Raw genomic sequence first — 19,298 nt, 5'->3', positions numbered from 1 at the left:
CGTCAACTTCCTCACCCTGATCTGGTGGTCTGTAACAGACACCCACAACAGTATCGCCCCTGCCAGCCTGCCCCTTAATTCTCACCCAAAAAAAAAAAAAAAAAAAGAAAAAAAATAAACAGAGGGGAGGTGAGGCATCCCCTCCCTGCTGCAGCAAAGGTGGGCAGCAAGGACTGGAGCAGGGTCCCTGCGGGGTGCTGGTGGCACAGGGCAGTGCTGTGCCCATGCTGTGCCCTCACACCAGCCCCACACGGGATAAGGCAGTACCTCATGTATTAGGACACATAGTTAAATGGTTGTAATCATAGAATCATAAAATAGTTTGGGTTGAAAAGGACCTTAAGGTCATCTAGTTCCAACCCCCTTGCCATGGACAGGGATGCCTCACCCCAAACCACGTCGCCCAAGGCTCTTTCCAGCCTGGCCTTGAATACTGCCAGGATTGTAATGGTATCTTGGATACCAGCATTAGCTCAGAGTTGATGTTTCTGCCTTGACTCCAATTCTTATCTTTTTTGGCCTATGACATTCAAACCATATCATAGTTATCAGGCTGAGTATTTTCCTTCTGTCCAAATCATTTGAGGTATATATGTGTTACCTTTCTAAAGATGATATGAAAAAGTTAATTTGGAATTTACCCTAAATGCACACATTCAGTGCACTGTATGCAACCTTGATTCCTGCTCCTTTAGTGTGTATCATAGAATCATTGAATCACAGAATAATTTGGATGGGAAGAGACCTTAACAATCGTCCAGTTCCAACCTCCCTGCCATGGACACCTTCCACTAGACCAGATTGCTCAAAGCCCCATCCCACCTGACCTTGAACACTGACAGGGATGGGGCAGCCACAGCTTGTCTGGGCAACCTATTCCAGTGCTTCACCACCCTTATAGCAAAGAAATACCATTGTCTTCATAAGTAGGAATTCTCATTAAGAAATAAACAACTCTTCAGCACCATCCTTTACTCATGTAGTGTTTAACAGTGCAATTAACACATATAATTGGATCCTTTGGAACAACATAGTTAGGAAGCAAGGAGATAACAGAGTTACTAAATAATGAAGTGGATAATTTTGTTTACAAAAGTATGGATAGTGGCTATGTGATGATCAATGTCTTTTTTCTATTTCCTTAGAAGAGGTTTCCTGTCAACACACAGAAGTATTTTATATTCACTGCAGCCTGTGCATATTCGCTTTATGTTTACAAACATTATAGTTGTGTGTTGCTCAAGTTCAGTCTTCTTGCAAATGCACAAGGTACAATAGTTGAGGACAAAACTTTTTAATTACATACTGTGTTGAAAGCAGGAAAGGAATAGGGAGATATGAAAATCCCACATGCTGTACATGAAAACTATTTGTTTAAATCCTCCAAAAGCAGAAAATCTATTTTCATAATAGGAAATAAGCACTGCATGAGACCAATGATAATTTTTTTTTTACACACAAGTTAAAAAATAATGTATCCTGCACATTAGTTATAGTGCAAGTGTGCATATTGTACCCAGAGGGTTCTTTCTATAAAAAAAAGGATCATAAAATCCCATCAACGTACTATATTTTTCTGCTGGAGATAAATCAGGAAGATTAATGAGGTTAAGTTATTGCTGTCTAGCATGCCAGGGAATAAGTTTCTAAATTAGAATTTTAATTGTACATTCTATTGCAGTCCTCTTACTAATTCACATTTCACTGTATTTCTAAAGTCTTTCCTTATACAGAAGACTTAAAGAATCTTAAAGAAATTAAAGTAATGGAGTTTTTAAAACTTAAGGGGGTAAAATGGAAATGGCTCTGAAAGCCTGTGGAAACTAGGTTACCTATAAAGTTTTTAGATCATTCTGCAGAATCTACAAAGATTTCTATTCCTGCTGTTGAATCTTACAAGTGACCTTCAGGTATGGCAGATTTAGATACCAAGATAATAAGTGCCATTAACAGATATCATGAACAGGTTGGCATATATGGAAAGTGATTCTTTGTTAGTTATTTTAGAAATACTCTATGACACTCTTTTGTGGTATTGTCATGGTTTAAGACCAAATGACAATTGGTCAGTTGAGACTAAATGTACTCACCTACCAAAATATTTCAATCACAGATATATGCAATTTTATAAACTGCAGTGCTTTCCTATTCCGCAGTAGAGAGGACACGGTCCAGTAGTGAAGTTGGCTGGGTCTGCATGGTGGTTCCAGCCATGCTGTGTGTTCTCCTACAGTGTCTCTCAGGGGACCTCCTCCCCTCTCCTTTGGGTTCTCTTCCCGAGAGGCCCTGGCCACTTTCAGATGTAGGACTGGGTAGAAAAGAATACCTAAGTCTCAGTTATCTTGTTCAAATGCACTTGGCACCTAAAAACTGGGTTTCACCATAGCTGACACTCATGATCTGCTATTTCTGAAGGCATGCAACATCTTCACAACTTTCACAGTGACTGACAAGTCGTTTCTCTATTCTTATACCTGAGCTACTCTGTTATCCTGTAGTGTTAACTAAATTTCATAGGCATTTGCTAACCCTGTGGTCAACTAGAGCTATCTCATGCTAACTGCTACAAGTCATTAAAGATACCACACCAAAGCAGTCCAGTCCTTTTAATATATTTTCATTATGAGCAATAGCTTGAATAGACTGGCTGAGTGTCCAGGATGTGCCAAAGTCTGTGACCTTAAAAATACAAATGTGTTAGAAAATACACTAATTGAAAGCATCTTGCTGCTGAAAAAAATAAGCACACCAGTCCAATGACAGAATTAGTCCCAGATTTTGTCTTACCATGTGGTTTTAGCCCTTTTTTTTGGATTCCAAATGGCAAGTCATGTGGCAATTAGTCAGTGGAGAAGGCAGTGGTTCCTCTTCCATTTCAGCATTTAATTTAGGCAGTGACAATGATGTTTAGTGTCTCAAAAAAACAGGAGGACTTTTGCTTTCCTACTTTTCTTCTCATGTGTAATGTAGACTAACCTAAATGCACCTGAGAAGGAAAAAAACTGTTTGCTGCCTCTGGCTATGCAAGCCTTCTTGAATAGATGTTTTGGTGGGATTTTCTGCATCATTAAAGGACGCATAAGCACAAAAAGGAGCAGCAGGAACAATATTAGAGAACTGCTGTATGTTGGACTGTAACTGCTTTAAGACTGATCAGAAAATCTTATGTAAAGTATCAGCCTATTTTTGTAAGAAAATTCCAAGCAGAACTAGGGGGTTTGGGTGATAACATCAGTATATACTATTCGCAACAGTCTTTATTGGGCTTTTTCTTTCCATGTTCAGACCTAGGTTACAGTAACACACTGGTAAGTGCTTTATAACTGCTGAAGGCAGTTTACATTGATTAGATAGATTTTTCACATTGGCTCTTGCAACATACAGTTTTCAAGGGCAGGCATAGTAAAATGTTTTTTTAAATTCCATTATTTGAAAACTGGACATAATTCTCCATGATTGAAGCTGACAGAAAAGAAAAAGCTGATGGTGAATATATTCCCTAGTGGCACGCTGTCACCCACAAATACTTTCAATGACCAAAGCAGTGATTGAAGTATGAAGAGCTACTTGCGTACGCTGGAATGCCATCAGTGAAATCATTCACCACTGCTCTCAAGCACTTGGGGTGATCGATTACTTGCAGGTGATATGTTTTCAATGACAAAATCTTTCCTCAAAGTGACTAGAAGATTAACAATGTTGTTTCATAGCTTGGACCTCTCTGCAGATTTCTTTAACATAACTGTCAACGACTCTTTCTTCTTAATCTCTAAACAAACTGAATAAGATTATGTCAGTTTTCTATTTTAAAAACAGATAATGTTATTAAGTAACAAGAGCATCCTCACATGCCTGATATTCTGCAGATTCTGAACACTGAAAAACCAATGAACTGACAAATTTACTGTAATCATAAATCTTGCACTGTTCATTAAGTGAGCCTTAAGGTCCTTATCCTCCAAATGTTTATGGACTTGCTTAAAATAAAATGTGTATTTACTAGGGTTTGTGAATACAAATATGAGTCTAATGTGACAGTAGAATTTAACTCAGAGTTTAATGGATGCATTTTCTTCTGTTTGTGATCTCCACATATAAAGCAGACATAGCAATAGTAAAGGGTGATATATTTAGGTAAAACAGTGATGATTCTTCACAATCTAATTCAGGGCATTTTAGGTATCTATTTTAGCTGCAACTCAAAGGACCTATGGTAGAAATATAAGTTTCTTTTGTAACTAAGTTTGGACAAGGACTTCCATTAGGACCACCATTAGTTGTCTGGTCTGGCCTAAGGTAGACAATGTGCGTAACTCTCTGCATGTAGCTTAAAAAAAAACCTCACAGGCATTTATAACTGCATAGGTCATATTACTCATTTTGCTAAAGCACATCTTAATCTGGTTATCTAGAAATAGCATGGAGAAATTGATGTTATCAGTGGAGAAACCAGGGTCATGTGGGAAAATCAGATATCGTAGAGTCATACATTTGAAAACAAATACACAGATCAAATGTAAGATGGTTATGCAGTGAAATATTTCCTTGTATCTGTGAATAGTGTTCTTCCTTATTAAGTAGGCAAAGTAGATTTATTATGTCCTTAACTTCTCTTTTTTTCTCTTGTAAGAGCTGGCATTTTGTAAATGACATCCTAGGAAACTACACTGTTGTCACCTAGCAACTGTGAAGTATTTTTTTGAAAAAGTTGCTGCTTAATAATAAAAACAGTAATTCCGCTCAACACTACATTTGTAGATGTTAAAGTACTTAGAAAGATGCATTACCTTTACTGTCCTTAATTGGAAGCAGGAAAATCTAGAATAGAAAGTGTTGCCAAAAATTACAATCAACAGACCTGCAAATTGTTTCCTGAAGATCTCCACATTCCAGCCTCTTCAAACTGTACTTTTATATAGGTCCCTTTCGATATTTTCTGGGTTTATTAATTTTAAATGAGGAAAGGGGATAATTTAAAAAATCTGTATTTGCAATGATTATCTCCCCCTCTCATTTGAGATATTGCAGTTATTTTCTAGTCTGAGGGTCACAGTGAATTAGCCCTTAGCAAATATTTAATTTTTAATAGAGACCACTACAGCATTGATTTAAAGCAAGCAAAAGCTTCACATTAAACAGGGGAAGTTTAGATAGATTGGATATAAGGAAGAAGTTCTTCACTGTACGGATGGCAAGGCACTGGAATGGGTTGCCCAGGAAAGTTGTGAATGCTCCATCCCTGGCAGTGTTCAAGACCAGACTGGACAGAGCCTTGGCTGACATGGTTTAGTGTGAGGTGTCCCTGCCCATGGCAGGGGGGTTGGAACTAGATGATCGTAAGGTCCTTTCCAACCCTAACTATTCTATGATTCTATGATTCGTACTCAGATGATCCTGCTGCTGCATCATGACCAGTTCCATGTTGCATATACAGCAGTTACATATAATTCCGGGGTTTGGGATGGTTTTTTTCAGAAACTGTATTATCCTGATTATTGAAATATTTTCTAACAATAAATGACAGCTGACATTGCATACTGAAATGTCTGCTGTACCAACAGCTGGCTTGAAAAGTGTTTCATTTTTCAAGTAGATCATGGAGGCTGGGTAGCCAAGGTTTTCTCAGATTTGATTTAAAGAAATACATATTTTAAATTCAGAATGTCCTACACTCATTTTTGATTCTCTGCTGCCCTTGCCAAGCATTTGGTGAAATGAATCAGTTTAGAGGCATATATCTTTCTAATAGTCCACATTTTTTAAGAAACTTTTAAGGATGAATTAGAACAAATAGCCACTAAGTTAATGTGTGGGCTGCTGTGCAGCAGTCTCCCTGGAGAGTGATATGTCAGGAAAGAGATTAAAAAAAATTCTGTAATGAAATGTATATTTCTCACAAGTAAGGAAAGATCTTGACAGATCATCTGATATGAGGTAGGTGCTCTGTTCTTTACTTCTGGGACAAATGGGATTTCTCCTTATAATTCATTGCCGATTATCATTCTGTGCAGTTTGTGTAATGGCAGCACATCGCGAATTTAAGAAATGACACTCCAGCTGTCTTTTACAATAACTGTTTCTTTTTATGCTTTTTCGCTGTAATACCTCTTCCTTCACGTTATCTTTTCTGTACACTTCTCACTGAAATACCTGTGTGTATCCCAAAATGAATTAAAAAGAACAATGGTTCTACATAAATTACATCTATCTATTTTCCTTATGTGATGGGGTTTATTTCCTTCACTAATTTATTGATGAAAACCCAAAGAAAAAAAAGAATCTGGAGTTCTTTTTCTAGAATATATTTTTAATAAAGAAAGTGAAGACAATATTCAATAGCTGGAAACATAAATCTGTCTCCTGGCTTTTGTTATTGTGTGAGATTTGATGTATATGTATTCTAAAGAAGAGAATTATCTATGTTGCAGATGCATTATTAGGAAATACTTTATCTGTAAGGCTCATCAAGCTTATAATTGTTTTCAAAAGTTCCAAACAGGTGGAAGAAATTGAACCTGTATGTTAGCAGATGAGATGCAGACAAGCTGCCCAAACAAGTGCATTGCTTATTGTATATCTTACCTGAATTCAGTACCATGCAAATCTTTCCCAGCTGTCTCCAGAGATTTACTTTAATTGAATGATTTAAAACAAGTTCAGATAGTGTAGAACTTCATTAGGTAGAAGTTCATTAGTGGGACAGGGAGGTTTCCTTAGGAGCCTATCTGGGTCCTCTGTATTTCAAGGTGTAGGCTTGGAAGCCTATCAGCAGGGCTCTTTCTCTGTAACAGCACACATAATGCTTAGTGAATTAAACCCAAGACCACTTGCTGGGTAGTGTCTTACAGGTCAATTCTGTGAACTAGTCTCCAGCAGAAGGACTGTAAGAAAACTAAAATTCTTTGTAGTCTATCTAGCTGTCTGAAATGCAAAATCCTGAGGAAGATACTAGGTCAGGTTTTAGACTGGATGAATGATTAGTTTCTTCTGCCTTTGGAACTTTCATCCAGTGTTAGACATCTGAGAGTGTGACCTTTGCCAGAAATTGCAACACAGGTTTTTGCCCATGGAGAGCAATTCTTTATGCTGTTTGGTCTGGCTTATTACAAAAGTATTTTCCATCCAGCCTGAGTTGAGAGTGTTCTGGAGTGGGAGGGCTTGCTTATTTTAGATGTCATTGAGTAATGATTGGCAACTTTTTTGCAAACAGCCATAAAGCTGTAAACCATCTTAGGATTTGCAGGGTTTTGCTTCTCTATTCAGGCAGCAATCATCATTTCTCAGAGCTGTACCCAACGATGGTATGCCGTTATTAAGGAGAAACTTATTTGTATGAGTAGGTTTTAATAATTTCAGTTTGCAGAGCTTAAAGAATTTTCTAAGGAAGTGTGGGGAGATGAAGGACAAACAAGTTGAAGCCTTTTGACAAGGCTTCTGTTTTACTTCAGTTATTGTTTACAAACTTTTCAGAAATAATCCATGTATTTCCAGGAATTTCTATATAATAAGTTCAAAAACAGCATTCTAGTGAACCTTTTAAGAGAAAACTCATTTCAGACAATGAATGCTTGTGTTCCATTGAATTTAGCAAGAGGTCAAGGGTTTATTTTGACTCTCACAGTTTTTACTAAGGGAAATGACTGGGATTTGAACAACAGTGTTTTTAAAGTATGAGGGCAGAGGACACTAATAGTAGTCGCTTTAATAGGCATTATCTATTTCAAACCGCTCAGAACATGTTGAGGTCTTGTGAGAGGTACAGTCTTCCAGAGGTTTTCCCTGTTTAGTTTGGGACTTAGCCATTTTTGGCTACTGTTACAAGAAAAGTAAATCATGTACCTTGATGACCCTCTTGATTTAATCTCCTTATCATTCCAGTAAATAGATCAAAACATGACTTAAGACTGGCCATAGTCCTGAATTCCACTGGTTTGCTTGGCAATTAAATATTTTTAATACAAGATTACTATTTCAATAAAAAATTATAAAATGCATGTACATTATATGACTTACAGATACAGTGCATAAGTTAAGAAATTGTGCAAATGCCCTTTAGGAACATGGAATGCATATAACTTCTTTGCTGCCCTTTCAGCAGCCTGTGTGTTTTCATAATGTAAAGTACATTTTTAGCACCTTCAACTTTCTTATTTACATTATATTCATTAACGAGAGCACAGAGGTTGTGTGAATATGTCATTATATCCTTAAAAGAATCCCATTATTTTTATTTTCTGACAAAATAATCATTTTAGTGGTGTCCTAAATTGTGTTTAAACAAAAAGATACATACATGCGACTTGAATCCAAACTTTTTAAATGCCTGTATCTGACCTCTAATCCATGAGGTCATCTACCAAGAAGTAACTAAAACTTACTAGAAGTAACTAAAACATTAAAATATGTCAAAAATAAGACGTGTTAGTACGGTGTGTAATTCTGCACTCAGCTACTGAAGCAACTCCAGCACCGATGATGAAGCTCCTTCAGCTTTGTGTGTATGTATGAGAGCTGTGCAGAGAATCTGGATAGCACAGATGAAGAACCCTTAATGTTGCAAGAGTACAGCTTTGGAAAGGTTTAATAGCACTTCACGTGCAAATGATTCTTCTTGCTCTTACGCATCGAATCTCATGTAAAATTTTAGGTAGCATCTGGAGCTATGTGTAAATACCACCTAATCAAGACTCTTATTTTTACTCAATAAAAGAATCAGTTAAATGACACTTTAAGAACAATACCCACAAGTACTGTTTGCCTTTCTCCTTGGTTTATCCGTAAGGTAAATATTGCTGCATACTATCCTTAATGTCACTTTCTTTCCTTTTTTAGAGTTTCTTTGAAGGACAGTCTGCACCATGGGATTCAGCTAAGAAAGATGAGAACAGAATGAAAAATAGATACGGAAATATTATTGCATGTAAGTATTGACGCTACAATTGTGAGCTGTGTTAACTTCCCTTCAGAAATGGGTAAGAATGGCAACCAGCCTCATGCTCACATCAAGCTTATATTCATCTCTCTAACTAAGGAGAGAAAAGTGATGGAAGATGGTTTTGGCTTGGTTTTATTGTTGGCTTTTTGTTGGTTTTGTTCTTGTTTTTGTTTTTGTTTAAAGAAAGCTGTCAGATTTAGTGCATTTTGTCAACCAGCCTCCTGTGATCAACATTTGGCTAATGGAGAATGACACCTTTTACCAGTATTCAGCTCTTAACAGCTCTTAAATTTCTCCTGGCAGCTTAGTGAAAGAGTACCTATGACTGCATTGGTACCTTGATTTTGGGTTCTGGATATTGTAGGAGTGGACAGTACCGCTGCTTAAGTATTCCTTAATAACAGTGACAGCTATCCTGGCTTACCCTCTTAAGTCTAGACAGACTAAGGAAAAAAATGGAATCTGTATGTTTTACTTAAAAATGCCAAGCTTGATAAAGATTAGATATTATAATAATCAAATAACTTGAGGAGATTATAGCATGTTTTGGTGAACAACCCCTAAACCTGGCATTATCAGAAGATGCTGCACATGAGCATGGGAACAGAAAATATATCAATTTTGATAAGAACACAGAGGTGGTAGGTATTGCACTTAAAGGGTAACTTCCAGTGACCTTGTAGGACATGATCCCTTCCCTGATTGTTTCTTCACAGTCCAAGTTGAAGATAGGTAGTGGATGTGTTTCTACTACCTGCCAGACAGATAACCATGAAGCTGGTATAAACAGAGAAATAAGTACCAGACACAGCATATCAGAAGGTTTGGAAGCATGAAAATAAATGATGGCCCTTAGGAACAGATCATTTAATGATACAGCTGGAGTTTAGAAATCATGTGTAACCCTGGCTACATGGGAGAGCATAGACGAATAGTGCTGATTCTCTGAACATTATGAGGTCCTATGGTAGGAGTATGTAGTGCATATTTACACTGACTAACTTCAGCACCTACTCTAGATGCTTGTCCAGGTACAGATGTACATAGTTTTCCTTATCAGTGAACCATAGGGACCTGACAGAGAGAGGAGCAGATCTTCTAGAGAAATGATTCAAGAAGCCCACTTGAATGTCTCTGTATCACCACCTCAGGTGGTCTCTCTGGAGTGACAAGTCTAGGGAGACCAACTCCTAACACAGTGACCTACAGTACGTGGTATGAATAGGCTGTTACAGCACTGTGGTGCAGCTGGGCTGCAACGGTCTATAAAGAGAAAACAGCTCTGTAACTTGCTGTGGAAGGAGAACCCACAGGAGATGCTTGTGGAGGCAGAGGCAAAGTAAGCAAGAGATACTATGCCACATCGGTTTGAATGGACTTGCTGGTATTGCTGTGTGTTTTGGGTGTATAATGTGCTACTTACTGAAAAAGGAAATGAAATCTTCTAGGGAAATGTGAATATCATGATGTGCTGGAGCATATGCAAAAGAAGTTCAGTTAGCTAGATGTGGTTTTTCGTGTTTCCTTCCAAGCATTCTTGAATGTGTAACAAACTTGTTATTTTGTGAGAATGTAGCAATACGTTAGATGACTTGTCATTTAAGTAAAAACACTGAAAGCATAAAGAATAGCCAAAAGTTTTATGCTTCTCTTCCCTTTGTGAATTTTTTTTTCCAGTCCAAGCCTATGACAATAGATCTTCTCTTTTAGTCGAGTTTAGTGTTGTCAGTCCCCTCTTTAATGTCATGCCAGGCATCACCTTACAGACTGACACCCTTTGGCAGGAGAAACCAGAAGACTACTAGTGCTCTATATCTGAGGTAATGAAGTGATGAGTGGCCAAAGGAAAACAAGTAAAAGATATTAGATGCACAAATCAATGGCAATTGCAAGTGATACTGAAGGCTTTCTGAGAGGGCAAGTATAACTCAGATCATTTAGATCTCAATTTACCTTTAATGTCCTCAGTCTTTAGCAAGGGGAAAGAATTGGATGGAGTTTTTATCAATAATGCTTCCTATTTATGTGGCTGTGAAAACACAGATAACACAAGTTAAAATTAAAATCCATTAGCGTTAAAGGCAGTATCTTAAAAGAGAGGCTGAAACTGTCCACAGTTTGTCATTTGTTAAATAGATGTATGCAAATGGGGTAGTTAACTGTTTAATTATTTTGTCTGGTTTTCTGCTGAGTAAATGATCGCTTCTCAGAGTCTGAGAGTACAGTTTTAGCAGTCCACTCTTAAAAATTTCTCCCAGATAGTTGTATAAAGTATTTGCTTTAGCTGAAAAGCATTTTACTAAACTGTCCTCTTGTGTTATGTTTAAAGAGCTAAAAATACACTGGTTCAGATGCCACTGACTATGGGTACATAATTATAATGATTTTTTTTTTTCTGCTAAGTATTTAATGGGGTTTTTTCATCCATTTATCCTCTTTGTTTAAATTTTCCCCAAGATACTGCTGTCATATTAGTGCTCATAATCATTATTGTTCCCGGAGAGAGCTAAAACAATAGCATCAAGCGGCCAGCATTGCAGGAACTTGTCAAAATGGCAATATGCTTTACATTGCCCAAGTGATGTGTGTTTAATTGGTTACAAGCATGTCCTACACACTGTACAAAAGTCAGTACAACTTGTGAGCCACGGTATCAACAAGCTAAATCATGATCATCGTCCAATCACTCACAGAAAATATGCTGCTTTTTTCCTGATCACAAAAAGCTTTGTATTTTCTCAGTAGGAACTAAAACTGACATGAATCTGCCAAATGAAACTTTTTTTACCTAAGAAAAATTTGGTTGCTGCTGTAATTGTTTAGGTTATGCATGGATTTTGGTAAAATCTATTGTTTTTTCCTCAGGAGAGATCATGAGGTAATTTTGGCATGGTGGGGCTTCTGTATTTATTTTTACCCAACTCAATATTGACTAAATGAGAAGAAAATATTGATCACAGCTTTTAAAACCAGCTAAAGATTTTAGGGGAGACATTTATATAAGGCTTGACTTGCAAAGAATCAGCAAGGCACGTCCCAAGCAAGGGTCATTGGCTAGGCATTCTAATCAGCCAGCTACTCCAGGGGCTTGTTAGAGATCACTATGTGCAGTCTGGCATATACATGTTGTAAGTAACATGAGATAATATTCATTATCTATTACCATTTTCTACAAAGTCAAATGGATTGTAATTTAAATGATTTTGAAAGGTTAAGTGATCAATGCAAGCTTAAGTTTGATCTCCTAATAGAAGGGTATCAAAATAACAATAAGCTGGAAAAGAGAACATTTAAAAGCTACAAAAAGTGTCAAGAGCATGTGAAGTCTAAAGGAAAAATAAACTCTGAAAAATCTAGACAGTTAAGCTAGAGGCTATTTAAGAGCCAGCATACATGATGGAATAATATATGGCTTGGGTACCTCTTAGGCTTAAATCTACTAGACATAAGCACAGGCAGAGACACAGTAACATTTCTTTTTGTTGACTGAAGTTTTTTTTCAAATTAAGGAGTGTTGCCATGCAGTAACTAGTTAACTAGAGTTTTCAAAGCAATAAAAAACAAGTCACTCCAGCTCCACTGCAAATAAGTGGGTATTGAACAGTCCAGTACCTCAGAATTCCCAGAAACTTAACTGAGAATGCAGTACTAGAAAGGATGCACTTGAAAATGGCAAAAAAAAAAGATGGTACAAAGATATTATGAAGTAACTACTTAGTTTTGTCCAATGCAAAACAAGAGTTATTGCAAGAAAAGAATGGAGTACCTACAGGAAATTAAAAAAATAACAGGAAAGGTGCAAAAAAAGGTACCACTGCTTCTTTTCCAGTTGTATAAATCAGTCTAAAAGGAATAACAGGAAGATGTTTCTTAGTGGGAAATTTGGGCTTTTTTAGCACAATATGGAATTCATTAGTGCGCATGTCATCAAAGATGGGATTCAGTGGCTTAAACACAGACAACTAGTCTGTGCAGGACCAGCAAATGTGACAGTGTTATTCCATAGTGGCAGCTGAAGACTAGGCAGTATGTCCTTGGGTATGTAGAGTGGCATGTGGTGCTTCTGCTTAGACAACTGAATTGTGCGTTAAGTACCTCAAGAACTACAGAAGTGTAGATTTTTACTAGCCTGATCTGTCCCGGTGAGAATGCTTTTAAGGCAGTGGTGCAGGAAATTATGAGAACGTGAATGAAAACATACCATGAGTCTTAACTTCTGGAGTCTGCTGACTTCAGCAGAAGTTGGATGAGGTCTCCAAACTGTAGAAGCAGCAGCCATGTCTGGAGCTTAGGTAATTCCTAATGTAGTGTCTTTCTTAAGTAAGATGTTTCTTTTAGAATTACAGACCTGTAAGTAGAACAGAAGAAGAACTGTTCTGAAGAAGCTGATAAATAGCTTAATTAAGCAGAGAATAGCACAGCATTTGAATATGTGTAGCATGGAAGAGTCAGACCACCATGGGTTATGTAATAGAGAGTCATATTTCTATAAATTTGTAGTCCTGGAAAAGTGAATAAGGCTGAAAAGGCTGACCTGATGAAAATAATTGGTTTAAATATTGCAACATGTTTGGAAAAACTCATTCTTGAGGACTGCTGGGTGAAATAAACACAATAAAAGAACAAAATAAGAGCTATGTAGAACCTAGAGCTAGAATTTTAATTCATTCTAATTTCCAGTATTTGGTTTAAAACTATTCCTTTACTCTCTCCCAAGGGAGTCCCAGAGAAGCAAATGAGGCTCTGAGATCTTCAGTCCCAAAGATTCAGAGCATAAAAGCGGATGAAATAAAGAATTTGCCTCTTCTTTTCCTACTTATTCATTTGAAAATTTCTTTGACTTGTAATTCTAACACACTGTTATTTTAAGAACCGCTTGCCCTTTCCTTCCTCCCCCAAAATATTATGCCACTTATGAAGAAGGTGGATTTTTAACCCACTTTGTGTTCTTTCATTCATTCGTTAACTTTTAGGATTTTTAAAGCTGAAAAAAATAGCTGTTTGGAACATGAGTGGCAAGTTTCCGGTGCTCTAATGCTTATATACATTTACAACAAAATAATGACAGGAAGGTCTGTCATAAGCTGCAAGTAATACCAGCTCAGCTAGCAAGCAGCATTCAAAACAATTATACACAGGTATCTAATTAGCAAGAGTAACTTGAAACCAATGCAGCAGGAAAGTGGCTAGTATCTCTCCATTCTTGAGATCATACCCTCAAATTGTTTTATAATCAAGCCACACAGCATTTTGGAAAAGCCATTGTGTTTGGTTGCTTTTGAACCAAAAGTATCAAGAGGAGCATATGAAGTCTCAGAGAAGAAAAAGCCTTATCAGCATGCAAAGATCTTTTTGCAGGGGGGAATCTAGCCTCTAGCACTTCCTAGTCATTGCTGTGGTGTCATAAGGAAAATGAGGCAGCTGGCAAGAAACAAATTCATTCAATGGTGTTTTGGACTGGAATATGGAAAATAGAGTTGGAATTGTTTGCACATTTCTGAATAGACACAAATGGCCACAGTGGAGCAAACTTCAGTGACAAAGCCATTATCTGACTGCTTGGGGTTTGTCATTACTTTCTTTTGCTTTCTCCTTTACTGAAAACATAATGAGTTTCCTTCAGAAACTGTGAGGTGGCAGTATGTCTTGTAGAATGACTTTAGCTTATTTTGAGTACTGGCAGACACATTTTGAAATTACTAGACTTTTGTCAACTTAATGTTATTAATTTTATTGACAAAAGGAGTGGCTGTCAAGGCAAAAAAAAACGTAATTGCAGTAGGTTTCACAGTATAAGACTCAAAATCAGAGGAGATTTGTAAACCCTTATAAATGACTGATGTGAGTTTTCATGGACAACAAAACAAGCATGAACTTGCAAATGCTGAGGGTTTAGTTTAACTTTAAAGGGGGTTTGATGAAGGCTTTGTTATTGAATGTGTCTTTAATTACTTTTTTTTTTCTCTGTCTATTGTTCCCATTTCAGATGATCATTCTCGAGTGAGACTGCAGCCCATTGAAGGAGAAACAAGTTCTGATTACATCAATGGAAATTATATTGATGTGCGTATACTGATGTAGTCAACAAACTTAATGTTGTGTTCAGTCAAAGAGGGAGCTCTTATTATTCTCATGTTATTCATAATTTGTAATAGATATCACAGCTGCTAAACATTGCTGCAAAGTACTATCTTTGGAAGCTAGGTGTACACTGAAGGGGAAAAAAAGGCCTCAAAGATTTTGTCAATAATCAAATGAAAGGAGTAATTTCCTCCAACTGCCACAAGACTGAAACCTTGCCAGGAGCACTGTATGGCTATTTAGCCTGCTGGTGCTTATAGAGGCTAACAAAATGTTATTTTCACTTTCTGTCAACAGCCTGGCATCATTCCACATTTAAAAGAAAGCTGTTTGCATATTAATGTGACAAAACTCTGTAATGCCTAATGCAGAGATTTGCAATCTCTTGTCATTTCTGCACTTTTAAGTCGCCTTCAAAGTATATTCTGCAGCTGTTAACCAGTGCTTCTAATGCAAGCAAGACATTTCATTAAATATGTAGGCTGTTTAATTATTGAAGGTGGCTTCTTTGTTTATTCTGCATCATGTTAACTTAATGTTTTACATTAGAATAAATTCTTTAAGAGTCAAGGTGGTTTTAGTTGAAAGAATGAACTCAAGAGTAGAATTGAAAATCATTAGAAAGTCAATAGTATCTAAAGACATAAAACTATAGATAGCAAAGATAATAATTTTATTGCTCACATGGAGTACTGGATGTTAGGCTAAGTAAAACAAGTGGTGCTTCATTGGAAACTGTCTGCTAAAGATGTCTTCTTCAGCAGTGGCATCTTTGAAAAATGGTGTCACAGTCTGCAGTTCAAATCTCATCACCAATATGAAACAGAAATGTAACAGATGTTTTTCTCAGAGACTGGAGAAACTAGAGCTATACCAGAAAAGTAGGTACTTCAGTTTTAACAATTTGAAATCTCGAGTTGTAACTTTCTGAAGATGCCTCCTTCTAGTGATGTTTATTACAATGTTCAAGAACCATTAATTTCAGCTTAGATTTCTGCACAGTCCCTTGCTGCTTAAAAGAATAGCACAGACACCAAGAGTTAAAGGCACATATGGTAATACATTTAGTTGGACATCTCACTAAACTCTGAAGGGAGTAATTTTCTGTCATGAAAGAAAAAGAGTTCACATTGGGGGCCTACATCTGAATTCAATTTCAACTGAATACACTTTCTATAACATTCAGGATTGTTCTCATTTTAGGCTACTAGTATGTTCTTGTGTCAGATTTTGATCTGACTCAAAAATATTAAAAGATGTGAGGAATTGGACCATACAGTCTCATTTAAAATGCTGGTAAGATAGCTGCATAGCAACTTTTTTTTGTTTATGGAAGCACAAGAGAGAGCATGGCCCTAAAAGAAGCAGTGGGTGAGAACCAAAAAATTATCTCCCTCATCCTCAGCAGATGGCTTCATTGCAGAGCTTGGAGGACTGCAGACATCTTCCAAAGAGAACTCTAGCACAAAACACAGCATTTTTTGTTTATAATCTTGTAAGTCAGGTTTCCATTAGAAATGCTTGGTTTTCTACTACAGAAGCAGCTGCAATTTTATTCTTGCATGTGCTTGTCAGTACAGTTGTCATGTTGTTAAACTAAACATGCAAATAAGGGAATGGCACTGTCACAGACACTACGAAATTTTCTTGGATAAAAGAGAGGGGCAATGGTTATGCTGTGTTTTTTCCTATGGGTTTTTTTACTGGGAAATGGAATTGTTTGATCCCAGCCACTAGGGATATTAGATAACACATAGCAGAAAAGAAATCACCACTGTAGCTGTCTGAACATTTCTCAGTTCACAGACTTCCAAATTTTGCTTCAGTGGCATGTAAAGGAATCAATTCTGTAATTCATGCTATTCATTCTCTCATATTCAAGGTATCTTCAGCTGGTCTGAGTTCTTTCCCACCTTGCATCACCACAATGGCCCTTGCTCTTTGCAAAGAAATTGCAATGGCATGCAAGCTACAGTTTTAAGTTCTTCCTGCTGTTGACTGAAAATGAACAAATCACAGTGGACAGAGTGAACATCCCCCCACCATTCCCCAACCCAAATGCAAATCTAGTGTTCTTTAGCTGTTAAAAAAGGAATAGGTTTTGCACTCAATAGCAATAGCTTGGAGGTATATCTCAGCCTCCATGAGCATCTGATGCCATTAACTGCAAGTGCTAGAGAGGATTTCATGCTGCTCATTTTCAGCAAAGTCAACAAGGGACTGAAAGAGCATATTACTTCTGTCCCTTAATGTACAAGGCTGCAACTTAAGTATCTTACAGAAAACACATTTGCCTCTTGTTCCCTTTCTCCCTTGCCCTTCCCCCACTGGAAAGAACTTTTGCATCTAATGCATTATCTGTATTGTGATTTTTACTGAATACTACTCTAAATGAATTTTCACTCACAGCAACATAGCGGAGCATATTGCTTATTTTTTTTTTTCCCAATTTATTTTAGGGTTATCATAGACCAAACCACTACATTGCTACACAAGGTAAGTTTATCACCCTTTCTTGTTGTGAAACTAAGAGGTTTTGGTACTTGGATTACAGTTTATGCTCTAATATGCTTTCTTGCCACAGTCACTATCCAGGACAGAGTAGGCTTGATCACTTAGGCAGAAGCTAGCGAACTGAATTATTACCTAATTTTCTAATTTTCAGGTATGTCAAGTAAGCAGCCCTTTACTTTTGTGTTTAAATACGTTTTGAGTAGAAAAGCAAAATTCACCCATTTTGGTAGAAGTTACTCAACATGTTGTTACTCATGAAAAAAGAAATAAGTCATGGTATAAATACTCATAGCAGCTCATAGCAGCCTTCCTGTATCTGAAGAGGGCCTATAAGGATGCTGGAGAGGGACTCTTTGTTAGGGACTGTAGTGATAGGACAAAGGGTAATGGGTTCAAACTTAAACAGGGGTAGTTTAGATATAAGGAAAAAGTTCTTTACTGTGAGGGTGGTGAGGCACTGGAATGGGTTGCCCAAGGAAGTTGTGAATGCTCCATCCCTGGCAGTGTTCAAGGCCAGGTTGGACAGAGCCTTGGGTGGGAGTGTCCCTGCCCATGGCAGGGGGGTTGGAACTAGATGATCTTACGGCCCTTTCCAACCCTAACTATTCTATGATTCTATTCAGTAAGCTTTTGAGAGAGACAATGGTGTCATAAAAATGAAAGTTCTCTTAATTGTTCAATGATAACTAGGACTCAGGTCCTGGAAAACACTTCACTTAGCAAGTTTTACTAGAGAACCCAAAGGCATATTATGCTTGCGAGGGGATTCTTCAAAGGGATCTAGTAAGACAATTTTACAGGCCATTGTTTAAAAGCTTGCTTGTGGACAGGAGCCCATTCCTTTGACAACACACAAATTATTTTTCAATTTGTACTTGTCTTCAAAGACATAATTTGCTCATTCTGATGTAGTTCTTAATTAATTTTTGGCCAAGTTTAGAGCTGGAACAAGTGGGAAAGATGAGTCTTCTGTGTCGGCTTCACCGTAGTATTGAACAATATGCCAATCTCCTGCCTATGCTTGAATAGCATATAGGTGAAAATTTGATAGTTCCTCCGCTGCTTGGAGGGAATTTTCTCTGTAATAGGTGTTCTGTGACAAAGCTTCCTGCATTTGCCCATGGATCTGAAGAAGCTGAGCTACACCCACATACGTTATTTCAACACATGTCCAATCTTTTAAGAAAGCCAGCTGGAGTACTGAGTATAATACTCAGAATAATCTTACCATGTGTTGGATTTAAAGGTTATGCCTACTTTTTAATGACTTTTTATCAAAGCAGAGAAAATGTTGGCCATGTCAAATAAGAGCTCTTACTGTGATTTCAGTTGTGCCTTAAGTAACCCAGTCTGCAGCCTCCAGTCCCCACTTCTGCCAGTGGGAGGATACATATCTCTGCCTTTCTGTACTCCAGCTCTCGAAAGTCCCTTTGTGCTACTTTGTGTGAGATGACAGTGGGGCAAGACACTAGTCTTATTTCTAGAACTGCCTCACTACTGTCAGTATTACACTTTAGACCAGAATTAGAATTTGTGATCTTAGAAAATGAGCCATTTAAATGTTATATTTCTTCCAATTCTGCTAGCCACCCACTGCATTCCTCAATCCACAGTCTTTCTACAGAGGAGACAGACAGGAAAACTAGGACAAAAATACAACATTTGCTTAATTCTGTTTGGGCTTTTGCACCCTCCTCTTCTGAGAATACATGGATTGTTTCATTTAACCTTTAGCTAATGAAGATGTTGCTTTTCACCCGTAATTGTA

At 37.4% G+C, this 19,298-nt stretch overlaps 1 protein-coding gene across 12 annotated transcripts in view; it reads left to right on the top strand.

Moving 5' to 3' along the window:
- PTPRM (protein tyrosine phosphatase receptor type M) overlaps window positions 1–19,298 on the top strand; it is a 471,112-nt gene that overhangs the window by 401,765 nt on the left and 50,049 nt on the right. For all 12 annotated transcript variants that reach the window (XM_057397502.1, XM_057397501.1, XM_057397499.1 and 9 more), the window contains 3 exons: window positions 8,833–8,920; window positions 14,922–14,998; window positions 17,476–17,512. In XM_057397502.1, coding sequence (XP_057253485.1) covers window positions 8,833–8,920; window positions 14,922–14,998; window positions 17,476–17,512 — 202 coding nt within the window. The remainder of the gene's footprint in view (window positions 1–8,832; window positions 8,921–14,921; window positions 14,999–17,475; window positions 17,513–19,298) is intronic.

This window comes from Pezoporus wallicus, unplaced genomic scaffold (assembly GCF_028554395.1).
Source record: "Pezoporus wallicus isolate ANWC-B61680 ecotype Strahan unplaced genomic scaffold, APGP_CSIRO_Pwel_v1 contig_227, whole genome shotgun sequence".
NCBI lineage: Eukaryota > Metazoa > Chordata > Aves > Psittaciformes > Psittacidae > Pezoporus > Pezoporus wallicus.
This window is presented reverse-complemented; position numbering and strand designations above follow the sequence as displayed.